At 37.6% G+C, this 15390-nt stretch overlaps 1 protein-coding gene across 15 annotated transcripts in view; it reads left to right on the forward strand.

Moving 5' to 3' along the window:
* The window catches only part of PTPN4 (protein tyrosine phosphatase non-receptor type 4), a 258996-nt gene that overhangs the window by 220693 nt on the left and 22913 nt on the right, over window positions 1-15390 (forward strand). For all 15 annotated transcript variants that reach the window (XR_008998840.1, XR_008998839.1, XR_008998841.1 and 12 more), the window contains 3 exons: window positions 904-1070; window positions 1883-1973; window positions 2059-2120. Coding sequence is in view for 12 of the 15 variants with exons in the window: in XM_057505706.1 (XP_057361689.1) it covers window positions 904-1070; window positions 1883-1973; window positions 2059-2120 (320 nt within the window). In the remaining 3 variants the exon portion in view is untranslated. The remainder of the gene's footprint in view (window positions 1-903; window positions 1071-1882; window positions 1974-2058; window positions 2121-15390) is intronic.

A 15390-nucleotide genomic window follows, 5' to 3' on the forward strand; every position in this document is an offset into this window, starting at 1 on the left:
TGGCCCCATCCTTTGGAGGGTTCTACTCTGCTTCTCCTTTAGCTGTGCCCTTCCCCGCTGGGGTCAGGATTTTACAGGATCAAGGGGGCATATCAAACTATCACCTGTGACCGCTCCTCCCTTTCTAGACCACTTTTTAAATCCTCAGTTCTCTGTCCAAATAGCTGTTAGCCTGCTTCCCAGGCTTGTGTGACCATTTTTTCCAGGTGCATTCTTCCAAGGGTGGATCACATGGTATATGTGCCCATAGGCCACCAATTTATAGTGGGGAAATTGTAGGAAAAGTTAACATATGGGTTGGGATGTTCACATATATGTCATAGGCCTGCATGTTAAAGAATGGAGCTGAGGCTGGGGATAGAAGGTAATAGGGGCTACAGGCTAGAGTTTAGGGTCTGGACCTTCTCACATTACCATGACATGAATTCTGGCCTAGATTTCCCTTTTGAAATCTTGGCCTCCCAGGTTATTTTGTAGACAAGTCAAGGAAAGAGGGTAGAACATATTTTGTTTAGCACTCTGTTCAGTTTATTTGTAAGTTTTCGTATCTGTACACATAGTGTATAGGCCTCTATTGTACTCTTGCCGTAGGTCACACAAATTGAGGGTAGCTCTGATGAGAGCTGCTTCTTGGCAACTCTTCTTTCCTTTAATGTCTCCTCAAACTGTGAACATTTTCAGCAATATGGGCAAGAACTCTTCTTTTACCTAAAGGTACAGCAAAGTTCAACTCACAGCCTCTCCATCCTTACACAGTGGCCACAGACTCAGATCTGAAGAATTATGAATAAGTGAATTATTTTTCCAAGCACAAAATTAAAGAACATACTGATAAATACCTTTTGCCAGTTCATTAAGATTTCCATGTGGTGTTTTTGTTTTTGTTTTTGTTTTTTTTTATAGCTGTATACGATGTAGTGGAAGAAAAGCTAGAAAATGAGCCAGACTTCCAGTACATTCCTGAGAAAGCCCCACTAGATAACATCCATCAGGATGACCATTCTCTTCGGGAGTCAATGATCCAGCTAGCTGAGGGGCTTATCACTGGAACAGTCCTGACACAATTTGATGTAAGTAGTATTTTATGGAATGATGTTTGTCCATATTTTTAAATTAATTTCATGGTTTTCTTAACTGTCTAATCTATCAGTTATAGCTTATAAGCTAAAATGGTATTATGAGAACTATTTGACATAAAAAAAGTTCTAAAATGCAGTTTTTTAATTGCCCCGAAAATACTAGCTATGGTTCAAAGTTACATGTTTATGTAAAAGAGAAGAATAAGGAGATTTTATAAATAATCAGCAAGCTAAATTTTTTCTGTAATAGCTGTTTTTATGAAAGGTGGCAGATGAAAATAGGCTATTACAGACTTAAAAATTGTGAGTTAAAGGAAAATAACTTTTGTACCTTGTCACATTTAATCTCTCTCTAATTTTTGTTGGTGTAGTTGGCCATCATGAATACATGTTGCTCTGAAATTATGTTAAAGATCAGTAACTATAAAATATTGAAGCTGTGTCAATTTTTTTTTAAGCTCTCGGTTTGTATACTGTTAACATCTTCAAAGTAAATGAAAGCTAAATGCTTTCTGCATTTTTACTATTCAGGACTTCAGGTGCTTTTGCCCTAAGCAAAATTGTTTTCACTTATTTTACAATTTTTCAAAATATGAGAGATAATTCATTTCAGAAATTATACAGAATTCAACATCACAAATCTGGTTCAATACCTGACTATCCTAAGTACATTATGGTATAGATAAGGTATTCTAAGGAGCAAACCTGTTTCTTGTTACTGTAGAAACAAGTTTGAAAAACAAAACAGAAACTTGATGGCCAGCTGGACTCATTTGAAATTTTTTTTTCTTTTTCTTTTTTAGCAATTATATCGGAAAAAACCTGGAATGACAATGTCTTGTGCCAAATTACCTCAGAACATTTCCAAAAATAGATACAGAGATATTTCGCCTTGTAAGTATCTGCTATCTCTGTATGTTAAGTTCAATCTTTTTAACATACCATTAATAAAACATTCTTTCTTTTAAATTTTTTTCAGATGATGCTACACGGGTCATTTTAAAGGGTAATGAAGACTATATCAATGCAAATTATATAAATGTAAGTCCTTTAGAATAAGGGTCAGTGTAACTTTGAGATTCATACTCTTGATAAAAGCCTGAGAGAATGTTAAAATTTTCAGATAATGAAAAATGTTTTAAAACTCACATTTAAAAAATAGTTTGGTGGTATTGGCTTAAAAATGGCAGCCTGAGAAGTGAGATAGAAACCTCCTCCCAAAACTACATATAATATGAAAATACAGCAAATACAACGAATCCTGGAAGAACGACCAGAAAGAAGACTGTGACAGACCGCCTACATCTGGGGTAAAGAGAAGATTTCACAGAAAGAGGTAAAGTAGCAAAGCTGTGATCCAGCAGGACCCAAGCCCCCTCCCCTCACTCCAGCTCATCAGTGGGAGAAAGAGAAACGGAGTGGGGAGGGGTGGAAGCCTAGGACTACTGAACACCCAGGCCTCAAGATCAGCTTGGGGAGCACAAACCTACATTACACATTGCTGTGGAGATTAGTGGGGTTGGAAAGCAAAGACGGGCAGAATAGTAGGAGAGATTGAGATTCCAGCCACTTATGGAGAAGAGGTACACACAACCAGCCACCCCAGGACAAAAGAAAGGCTTTTGTCTGAAAGACTTTCCAAGAATGAGAGGGCTGTGAAAGGGTCAAGGATGACGTAGAGCTTGCTCAGGAGAAGGACAGGTAGACAAAGTCGTCCCAGCACACTTAGCCCAGCAGGTTGGGAACTCTCAGGAACTTCAGGTGCTCCATTCCCCTGGCTAGTGACATGCACTAAGGCCACTCAATACGATATGCAGCTTGATGCTCCTTCCAGCCGGCATGGTTTCACAAGTATGCTACTCCACCATTGCACTAGGCCAGCCAGAGGGTGCCTCCACCTATGGCGAAACGCACAGGCTCCTCCTTGCGTGCTCAGCCCACTGGCCCTGGCGGTGGAGGCAGGCACTGCAGCTAGGAAGCAGGAAAAAGCTCTTTCCTCCTGACAGACATGGGCGCTGCTCACTACGACCCCACCATTGCTTCAGGTTCTGGGCAGCTCCAAAGAGTAGAGTTTCTGGGCAATAGAGGGCACTGCCTACACAAAGTTATTATTTAAGAGCAATCAATACAAACATGAAATGTCAAAGTAAGCTGGTACAAACCAAAATCCCACAAACACCAGAAAGAGGGCTAAGTAAAACTGAAATCACCAGTACACCTGATAAAGATTTCAAAATAAAAATCACAAACATACTCACGGAGCTACAGAAAAATATTGAAGACCTCAGGGAGGAATTCAAGAATGAGATAAAAACATTGAAAAAATACAGTATCCAAAAAGAAACATACAATGGAGGGATTTAAAAGCAGATTAGATAAGGTAGAGGAGATGGTAAGTGAAGTAGAAATTAGAGAACAGGAAGAGAGAGAGGCTGAAGCACACAGAGAAAAAAAGGTCTCTAGGAATGAAAGAATATTAAGAGAACTGTGCAACCAATACAAATGGAACAATATTCGCATTATATGGGTATCAGAAGAAGAGAGAGAAAAAGGGATAGAAGTGCCTTTGAGGTAATAATTGCTGAAAACTTTCCCAATCTAGGGAAGGAAATAATCTCACAGGCCACGGAAGTGCACAAATATCCCAACTCAAGGGACCCAAAGAAGACAACACCAAGAAATATAATAATTAAAATGGCAAAGTTCAAGGATAAGGACAGAGTATTAAAAGCAGCTAGAGAGAGAAAAAAGATCACATACAAAGGAAAACCCATCAGGTTATCATCAGACTTCTCAACAGAAATCTTACAGGCCAGAAGGGAGTGGAATGATATATTTAAGGCAATGAAACAGAAGGTCTTTGAACCAAGAGTACTCTACCAGGCAAGATTATCATATAAATTTGAAGAAGGGATTAAACAATTGCCAGATAACCAAAAGTTGGGGGAATTTATCTCCCACAAATCATTTCTACAGCATATTTTGGAGAGACTACTATAGATGAAAGTTCTCCTAAGGCTAAATAGCTGTCATCAGAGAAAATAAAGCCACAGTAAAGGAAGTAGACCAATTAATTACTAAGCAAATGCAAAATTAAATCAAATAACCACAAAGTCAAGGGATACACAGAGAGTACATATTATGACTCCTAATATATGAAGAGTGGAAGAGGAAGAAAAAGAAGGGAAGAAAAATCCTTTAGATTGTGTTGTAATAGTGTACTAAGTAAGTTAAATTGGATTGTTAGTAAAGAAGCTACCCTTGAACCTTTGGAAACCATGAATCTAAAGTCTGCAGTGGCAATAAGTATGTATCTATTGATAATCACCTTAAAGGTAACTGGACTGAATGCACCAATCAAAAGACATATAGAGTTACAGAATGGATAAAAAAGCAAGACCCTTCTATATGCTGCCTACAAGAGACTCACTTCAAACCCAAAAACACACACAAAAAGTGAAAGAATGGAAAGAATGATATTTTATGCAAATAATAGGGAGAAAAGAGCAGGAGTTGCAGTATTTGTATCAGAAAAAAATAGCCTTCAAAACAAAGAAAGTAACAAGAAACAAAGAAAGACTTTAAATAATGATAAAGGGGCAATCCAACAAGAAAACCATTATAAATATCTATGCACCCAACATTGGAGCACCTACCTATGTGAAACAGGTACTAACAGAATTAAAGGGGAAAACAGAATGCAATGCATTTATTTTAGGAGACACCAGCACACCACTCACTCCAAAGGACAGATCAACCAGACAGAAAATAAGTAAGTTAGGAGACAGAGAGGCTGAGTAGCACATTAGAACGGAAAGACCTAACAGACATCTACAGAACACTCCACCCAAAAGCAGCACTTCTCAAGTGCACAGGGAATATTATCAAGAATAGGTCATATACTAGGCCACAAAAAGAGCCTCAGTAAATTCAGAAGGATTGAAATTGTACCAACCAGCTTCTCAAACCACAAAGGTATGAAACTAGAAATAAATTGTGCAAAGAAAACAAAAGAGCTCATAAACACATGGGTGCTTAACAACATACTCCTAAATAATCAATGGATCAGTGATCAAAAAAAATAAAAACAGATCAATCAATATGTAGAGACAAATCAAAACATTAACTCAGCACCGCAAAATCTGTGAGATGCAGCAAAGGCCGTGCTAAGAGGGAAATATATTGCAATACAGGCTTATCTCGAGAGAGAAGAACATTCCCAAATGAACAGTCTAAACTCACAATTAATGAAACTAGAAAAAGAAGAACATATGAGGCCCAAAGTCAGTAGAAGGAGGGACATAATAAAGATCAGAGCAAATATAAATAATATTGATAATAATACAATAGAAAGAATCAATGAAATCAGGAGCTTGTTCTTCGAGAAAATACAATAGATATACCCTTAGCCAGACTTACTAAGAAAAAAAGAGAATCTACACAAACAGAATCAGAAATTAGAAAGGAAAAATCACCATAGAAATAAAAAGAATTATTAGAGAGTACTATGAAAAACTATATGCTAACACACTGGATAACCTAGAAGAAATGGACAACTTTCTAGAAAAGTACAACCTTCTAAAACTGACCCAGAAAGAAACAGAAAATCTGAACAGACCAATTACCAGTAATGAAATTGAACTGGTAATCAAAAAACTACCAGGAACAAAATGCCTGGCCCAGATGGCTTCACTGCTGAATTTTATCAAACATCTAGAGAAGACCTAACACCCATCCTCCTTGAAGTTAACCAAAAAGTAGAAGAGGAGGGAATACTTTCAAACTCATTCTATGAAGCCGCATCACTCTAATAGACAAAAACATCACAAAAAAAGAATATTACAGACCAATATCCCCAATGAACATAGATGCAAAAATACTCAACAAAATTTTAGCAAACCAAATTCAAAAATACATCAAAAAGATCATCCGTGATGATCAAGTAGGATTTATTCTGGGGATGCAAGGATGGTACAGTATTTTTAAAAGTCCCATCAACGTCATACACCCAATCAACAAAAAGAAGACAAAAATCACATGATCATCTCCATAGATGGTGAAAAAGCATTTGACAACATTCAACATCCATTCGTGTTAAAAACTCTGAACAAAATGGGTATAAAGGGCAAGTACCTCAACATAATAAAGGCCATATATGACAAACCCACAGACAATGTCATACTTAACAGCGAAAAGCTGAAAGTTCTTCCTTTAAGACTGAGAACAAGGCAAGGATGCCCACTCTTCCAATTTTATTCCACATAGTACTGGAGGTACTAGCCATGGCAATCAGACAACACAAAGAAATAAAAAGCATCCAGACGAATTCAAGCTCTACTACAAATTTACAGTAATCAAGACAATTTGGTACTGGCACCCACAACAAAGCCATACTTGAATAGAACAGAATAGAGAGCCCAAATATAAACCCAAGCATATATGGTCAATTAAGATACAATCAAGGAGCCATGTATATACAGTGGAGAAATGAAAGCCTCTGTAACAACTGGTGTTGGCAAAACTAGACAGCTACATGTAAGAGAATGAAACTGGATTATTGTCTAACTCCACACACAAAAGTAAACTTGAAATGGATCAAAGCCCTGAATGTAAGTCATGAAACTATAGAACTCTTAGAAGAAAATGTAGGCAAAAATCTCTTGAATATAAACATGAGCAATTTTTTCCTGAACACATCTCGGGTAAGGGAAACAAAATAAAAAATGAACAAATGGGACTACATCAAGCTAAAAAGCTTCTGTACAGCAAAGGACACCATCAGCAGAACAAAAAGGCATCCTGTAATATGGGAGAATACATTCATGAACAACGTATCTGGCAAGGGGTTAACATCCAAAATATGTAAAGAACTCATATACCTCAATACCCAAAAAGCAAACAACCCAATCAAAAAATGGGCAGAGGATCTGAACAGATTCTTTCTCCAGAGAAGAAATTCATATGGCCAACAATCACATGAAAAGATGCTCCACATTGCTAATTATCAGGGAAATGCAAATTAATACCACAATGAGATATCACCTCATCCCAGTGAGGATGTTGGTAATATAAATTAGTTCAACCATTGTGGAAAGCAATATGGAGGTTCCTCAAAAAACTAAAAATAGAAATACCATTTCACCGAGAAATTCCACTAACTAGGAATTTACCCAAAGAAAATAAGATCCCAGACTCAAAAAGACATATGCACCCTTATGTTTATCACAGCACTATTTACAATAGCCAAGATATGGAAGCAACCTAAGTGTCTATCAGTATATTAATGGATAAAGAAGAGGTGGTACATACACGCAATAGAATATTATTCAGCTATAAGAAGAAAACAAATCCTACCATTTGCAACAACATGGATGGAGCTAGAGGGTATTATGCTCAGTGACATAAGCCAGGCAGAGAAAGACAAGTACCAAATGATTTCACTCATTTGTGGAGTATAACGACAAAGCAAAACTGAAGGAACCAAACAGCAGCAGACTCTCAGACTCCAAGAATGGACTAGCGGTTATCAATGGGGAGGAGTTGGTGAGGGTGGATAGAGAGGGAAGGAGAAGGGGACTGAGCACGTCATGTTTGGCACATATGGTGTTGGGGGGTCACGGGTAAGATAATGTAACACATAGAAGACTAGTGACTCTGTGGAATCTTGCTTCACTGATGGACAGTGACTGGTGGATGTGGGAGGGACTTGATAATATTGGTGAATGTAGTGACTACAATGTTGCTTATGTGAAATCTTCATAAGATTGTATATCAATGAACAGTAAATAAAAAATTTATTAATAAAAATAATAATTTGGTACTAGTATTTCAATACATACATATAACAATGAAATAGAGTACTCTGGCCCAGAAATAGACTGCAGTAAGTACTAGAATTTGTTTATGGTAAGATAGGCTTTTAAGTCATTGAAGAAAAAGCAGATTATCTAATAAATTTCTCCCATCCCAGTGTGAGGGAAATTAGGTGAAAAGAGGATCATTACTTATTTTTCTTAACTTTGTAATATAGAGAATTTTGAACATACAGAAGTAGAGGAAAAAATAAGAGGAATTTTTTAGATTCATACACATAACTCAGCTTCAACAGTTTCAACTCATGGCCAACTTTTTTTATTTATACCCCTACCTGTGCCCCACACATCCATATTATTTTGAAATAGATCCATACATCATATTGTTTCTCTATACTTACTCTTAATGCCAACTTTAATAGATACATTAAAATAACAAATGTGAAAAATTGAATCATGGAAGTGCTTGGAGGGAAATACATGAAAATTGTGTAAAATCTCAGAAAGGGGAAAATATTTCTAACTTAGGTACATGTCTATGGTAAAAAGATAAGATTGATGAATTTCACAATGTAAAAATTTTAATTTGGGGTATGCTTAAAACACTAAAATGAGAAAATAGGAATTTAGAAAAGATTTCAAAGGACTTGCTCAAATTGAGAGCTCTATAAATGAATTAAAAAATTCAGTGCAATGAAAATAAGTATATAGAAAGACAGTTCGCAGAAAAAATAAAAGCAAATGACAATTCTTTTTTGTTTAATTGGAATGTAGTTGATACGCAAAATTATATAGCTTTCAGATGTACAACATAGTGACTCAATAATTATATACATTACTAGATGCTTGTCACGGTAAATGTAGTTCTCCCTGTTACCATATCAAGATAGTACAATATTAAATTCTCCACGTCATACTTCCATTCATTCCTACAACTAACTTATCTTACAATTTGCAGTTTGTGCCTCTTTGTCTCCTTCACCTTTTCCCCTATCCCCCCAGTCCTCTAATCAACAATCTGTTGTCCATATTTATGGGTGTGTTTATTTGTTTTGTTTTTTAGATTCCACATGTAAGTGAAATCATATGTTATTTGTCTTTTTCTGCCTGACATTTCTTTTCACATGATAACCTCTAAGTCCACCCATGTTATTGCAAATGGCAAGATTTCCTTTTTGTGACTGAGTAATATTCCATTGTGTGTATGTATCACATCTTTTTTATCCAGTCTTCTGTTGATGGCTATTTGGGTTGCTTCCATATTTTTGCTATTATAAATAGTGCTCTAATGAATATAAGTGTGCATATATCTTCTTGAATTAGTGATTTTGTTTTCTTCGGGTAACTTTCCAGAGGTAGAATTGCTGGGTTTTACAGTATTTCTATTTTGGGGTTTTTTGAGGCACCCCCATATTGTATTCCAAAGTGGTTGGACCAATTTACATTCCCACCAACAGTTTAGGTGGGATTCCCTTTTCTCCACTTCCTTGCCAACACTTGTTATTTCTTGTCTTTTGGATAGTAGTGTTCTGATTGGTCTGAGGTGATACCTCACTGTAGTTTTAAAAATTTGCATTTCCCTGGTGATTAGTGATGTGGAGCATCTTTTCATGTCTGTTGGCCATCTGTATGTCTTCTTTGGAAAAATGTCTATTTGGGTCCTCTACCTATTTTTTAATCAGATTATTTGGTTTTTTAGCATTGAGATGTGTTCTTTATATATGTTGGATAATAGCCCCTTATCTGACATCATTTGCAAATACATTCTCCCATATGGTAGGTTGCCCTTTTGTTTTGTTGAGGATTTCCTATGTTGTGCAGAAGTCTTTTGTTTGGTATGTCCCAGTTTTTCATTTTTTATTTTGTTTCCCTTGCCCATGGAGACATATGCATAAAGAAATTTCTCATGTTGATGTTCATGAGATTCTTACCTATGTTTTCTTCTAAGAGTTTCATGGTTTCTTGTCTCACATTTAGGTCTTCAATCCATTTAGAGTTTACCCCTGTGTATGGTGTAAGAGAGTGATCTAGTTTGATTCTCTTGCTTATAGCTGTCCAATTTGTTGAGACTGTTCTTGTATGTATGTATATTCATGGCTCTTTTGTCATATGTTAATTGATCATGTATGCTTGGGTTTATTTCTGGGCTCTATTCTGTTCCATTGGTCTGTTCTTATGCCAGTATCATAGTGTTGTCATCAGTGTAGCTTTGTAGTATAGCTTGAATTCAGGGAGCATGATATCCCCAACTTTGTTCTGTCTCACATTGCTTTGTGAGAAAGCAATGTTTGTGGTTTCATATAAATTTTAAGGTTATTTGCTGTAGTTCATTGAAAAATGCCATTCATATTTTGATAGGGATTGCCTTGAATCTGTAAGTTGCTTTGTGCAGGATGGCCATCTTGACAATATTAATTCTTCCTACCCATGAGCATGGGGTAGATTTCCATCTGTTTGTGTCTTCAGTTTCTCTCATGAGTGTCTTGTAGTTTTCAGAGAAGAGGTCTTTCACCTCCTTGATTAGGTTTATTCCTAGGTATTTTATTCTTTTTTTTTATGCAATTGTAATTGGGATTGTTTTCTTGATTTCTTTTTCTACTAGTTCATTATTAGCATATAGAAATGCAGCCAATTTCTTTATGTTGATTTTATATCCTGTCCCTTTCCTGAATCCATTCTTTAGTTCTAATTGTTCTTTGGTGGTGTCTTTAGGGCTTTCTGTACATACTGTCATGTCATCTGCAAATAGTGTTCGTTTTACTTCTTCCGTACCAGTTTGGATGTTTTTTATCTCTTTGTGTTATCTGATTGCTGTGGCTAGGACCTCCAGTACTATGTTGAATAAAGTGGTGAGAATGGGCATCCTTGTCTTGTTCCTGATCTTAGAAGAAAAACTTTCAGCTTTTCACTGTTGAGTATATTAGCTGTGGGTTTATAGTATATAACTTTTATTTTATACTGAGGTATATTCTCTCTGTACCCACTTTGTTGAGAGTTTTTATCATGAATGGATGTTAGATTTTGCCAGATGCTTTTGAGCATCTATTGAGTCATGACCATATGGTTTTTATCCTTTCTTTTGTTAATGTGGTATATCCTAATCTTTGATTTGCAGATACTGCAGCATCCTTGAATCCCTGGAATAAATCCCACTTGGTCGTGATGAATGATCCTTTTGATGTATTTTTTTTTTACTTGGTTTGCTAATATTTTGTTGAGGATTTTTGCATCTATGTTCATCAGAGTTATTCATCTGTAATGTTTCTTTTTTGTACTGTCTTTGGTTTTGGTATTAGAGTAATAGTGGCCTCACAGACTGAATTTGGAAGTATTCCCTGTCTTCTAAATTTTGGCATACTTTAAGAAGGACAGTTATTAACTCATCTTTAAATATTTGGTAGAATTCACCCATGAAGCCATCTGGTTCTGGCCTTTTATTTGTTGGGAGTTTTTTAAATTACAAATTCAATTTGTTACTAGCAGTTGGTCATTAAGGTGTTCAGTTTCTTCCTGGTTCTGTCTTTGAAGGTTCTATATCCCTAGAAATTTATCCATTTCTTCTAGGTTGTCCAATTTATTGCCATTTAATTTTTATAGAATTTTCTTATATTTCTTTGGATTTCTGTGGTGTCAGTTATAACTCTCTTTTCTTTTCTGATTTTGTTTACTTATGTATTCTTTTTCCTTGATAAGTCTGGCTAAGGATTGTCTCTTTTGGCTATCTTCCCAACAAACCAGCTCTTGGTATTATTGATTTTTTTTCTGTTGTTTTCTTAGTCTCTGTTTCTGTTCTGATCTTTATTATGTCCCTCCTACTAATTTTTGGCTTTGTTCTTTTTCTGCTTCTTTTAGTTTTAGGGTTAGATTATTTGAGATTGTTCTTATTTCTTGAGGTAGACCTGTATTGTTTCAAACTTCCCTCTTAGAACCACTTTGCTGCATCCCACATATTTTGAACCACTGTGTTTATGTTTCATTTTTCTCTATGTGTTGATTTCCACTGTGATCTGTTCCTAGATCCATTGGTTATGCTGTTTAGCCACCACATGTTTGTGTTGTTTCCAGTTTTTTTCTTGTAATTGAGACTTCTTTTGTGTTCTAATATGTGATCTGTTTTGGAGAACATTCCATGTGCACTTGAGAAAACTGTGTATTCTGTTGCTTTTGGGTAGAATGTTCTGTATATATCTGTTAAATCTATCTGGTCTAATGTGTCATTCAGTGTCTCTATTTTTTTATTTTCTGTCTGGATGATCTATCCATTGATGTAAGTAGGGTGTTAAAGTCCCCTACTATTTTTGTATTGTTGTCAATTTCTCCCTTTAGGTCTGTTATATTTGGTGTATATAAGTGCTCCTATGTTGGGTATATAGGTGTTTACGATTGTTACATACCCTTGTTGGACTGACCCTTTATCATTAAGTAATGTTTTTCTTTGTCTCATTATTTTCTTTGTTTTAAAGTCTGTTTTATCTAAGTATTGCAACTCTAGCTTTTTTTTTCATCCCTGTTTGTATGGTGTATCTTTTCCATTCCTTCAGTGTCTGTCTGTGTGTGTCCTTAGGTCTGAAGTGAGTCTCTTGTAGGCAGCATATAGATGGGTTTTGTTTTATTTTATCCATTCATTCACCCTGTGTCTTTTGATTGCCTCATTTAGGCCATTTACATTTAAAGCAATTGTTGCTATATATGTACTTATTGCCATTTTGAGTGTTTCCTGATTCTTTTTGTTCTCTAATCCTTTCTTCCTCTCTTGCTCTCTTCTCTTGTTTTATGATTTTCTTTTGTGTTATGGTTGGGTTCCCTTCTCTTTTTTGTGTATCTATTGTAAGCTTTTGGTTTGTGATTACCATGGGGTTCTTACATGACATCCTATGAATATAAAAATCTGTAATAAGCTGATGGTCTCTTAAGTTCAAACACATTCTAATAGCACTACATTTCTTACTCCCTCTCCTCTGTGTTTTATGTTTATAATATCTCCTTTTGTACCTTCTTATTAAGTGATTCCTTAACCAATTTTTAGATGTAATTGCTTTTGCTACTTTAGTCTTTTTTACCTTTATACTAGCTTTTAAGTAACTGATCTACTACCTCTGCCACATGTTTGCTTTACCAGTGGACATTTTTCCATTTCTCAAATTTCTTGATTCTGTTTATGGGCTATTCTTTTCCTCTTAAAGAAGCACCTTTAATGTTTCTTGTAAGGCTGGTTTAGTAGTGGGGGACTTATGTTTATCTGTGAAGCTCTTTATGTCTCCTTCAATTCCGAATGATAACCTTGCTGGGTGGAGCATTCTTGTTTTGCAGTTTTTTCCATTCAGCACTTTGAATATATGATGCCATTCCTTTCTGACCTGTGGAGTTTCTGCAGATAAATCAGCTGATAACCTTTTGGGGTTTCCCTTATATGTAATTCATAACTTTTCTTTTGCTACTTTTAAGATTTTTTGTCTTTGTAATTTGATGTTTTAATTATGATGTGTCTTGGTGTTGACCTCCTTGGGGTTGTCTTACTTGACATTGTCTGTGTTCCCTGGACCTGTAGACTGTTCTCCTTCCCTAGGTAAGTTTTCAGCTATTATTTCTTCAAATAAGTTTTTCACTCCTCTCTCTCTCTCTCTTCTCCTTCTGGGACTCTTATGATGCAGATATTAGGGCATTTGATATTGTCACAGAGCTCTCTTACCCTATTCTCATTTCTTTTAATTCCTTTTTCATTCAGCTCTTCAGCTTGGTGCTTTCCATTACTCTATGTTCCAAGTCTCTGATCCATTCTTCTATATCCTCTAGTCTGCTGTTCGTTCACTCCAGTGTACTTTTTATTTCACCTATTGGATTCTTCATCTCTGATTGGTTCTTTTTAGACTTTCTATCTGTGTTGGGTCTGCCTTAAGTTCTGCTATTGTTTTCTCAAGTACAGTGAGTATCTTTACAACCATTGCTTTTAACTCTTCATCAGGTAGATTGATTGACTGTTTCATTTAGTTTTTTTCCTGGGGTTTTTGTTTGTTTGTTCTGTTATTTGGAGCATATTCCTCTGTCTCCTTCTTTTATGGTTGGCTGGTTCTGTGAAATTTTCAACTTGGTTCTAGTTGAAAGGTCTCGCTCTTCCAGTCTCAAAGGATTGGCCTTGTTTGTGTAGGAGAGTCCCCTGTATCTGTATAGACTGTGTGTGCCTCATGCTTTTGGCAAGCTAGAGGCGAAGTAAGTGGAGATAGGCTTTTCCTGTTGCTGGGGCCCCCAGGATGTGGCCTTGGGGGCCTGTTGGAGGGGATCCTGGTGGACACCTGTGGCTTCTGCATTGGTTGGGGAAGGGTGGTGGGTCAGTGGCAGGTCAGGGGTACACTACAAATAACTCCTGGATTGGCACAGGCTGAGTTCCCTGTGCTTCTTCACTTGTATGCCTATGCACACTCTGGGCCACTTGGGATCCCTCTAGAGAATTCCTGCATTGGGTGCCTGCTGGTCCCACTGGTAGCATGGAGTCAGGTTCTGTGCACATTCTCCCTCAGCTCCCACACACTCTGGACTGCTCCTCAGAATTCCCACTTTGGTGCCCACAGTTCTTTGGGCTGGGATCTGGCACTGTGTGCACTGCATGTTCTCCCAGAGCTCCTGCATGCTCTGGGCTGCTGTAGGCAGTCCCCAGGTTGGTGCCCACCAATGCTGCCAGAAGCCAGGATCAGGGACTGTGCATGCACATGTTCCCATGTCGCCACCTGCCAGTCGACAGGTGGTCAGAATCAGGCAATGTGTACATGCATGCCTGCAGGGTCCCTCTATGCGCTGGGCTGCTCTGGAGAATTCCTACATTGGCGAGCAGAGGTCCCACTGGTGGGCCAGGGGTCAGCTGTGTGTGAGTATTCTCCCACAGTGCTCCAGGGAGTTGCCTTGGTGGCACTAGCCTGCAGATTAATGCACCCTTCCTGTGGGCCAGGGAACTGTCCTGTCCTGCTGATGGGGGCTGGGACAGTAGATGGCAGTGGGCAGCACAGTGGGACTGCTGGCTCTCCTGCAGGCATGTCTAGGTACAGGCACAGAGTTTGAGGTTGCCTAGACCAAGTCTGAGATTGATACCCCAGGGTGCTTGTCACCTCTTCTGATCCCAGATTGCCTCCAGCAGATTGCTTGCCAAGCAGTGGATGTTTAGTTCTGAAACTTGGGTTCTTTCACTTGCCTTATGGTCTAGTTGCTCTTTAAACCACCAGGCTGAGGTGCAGGAAGTCCACATCTGGCTCCCCCAGTGACATCTCCTTCTCATCTGCTGGTGGGAGTGGGATTACCATGGTTACTGTGTCTCTGTCTCTCCTGCCGTTCTGCGGGGGTTTTTTGGTGATCTTTTTGTCCCTTGGTTTGTAAAGGTGTTCCCTTTGGTCTCCAATCTTAAGGGTAAAGTGATCTATGTGTAGGTATAGATTCAGTGTGTAGGTGGGAGAAGATGGATTCAGGCTCTCTGCACTCCACCATCTTCTCAGAATCCCCACAAATACTAATTT

The sequence above is a fragment of the Manis pentadactyla genome, chromosome 8 (assembly GCF_030020395.1).
Source record: "Manis pentadactyla isolate mManPen7 chromosome 8, mManPen7.hap1, whole genome shotgun sequence".
Taxonomy (NCBI): Eukaryota; Metazoa; Chordata; class Mammalia; order Pholidota; family Manidae; genus Manis; species Manis pentadactyla.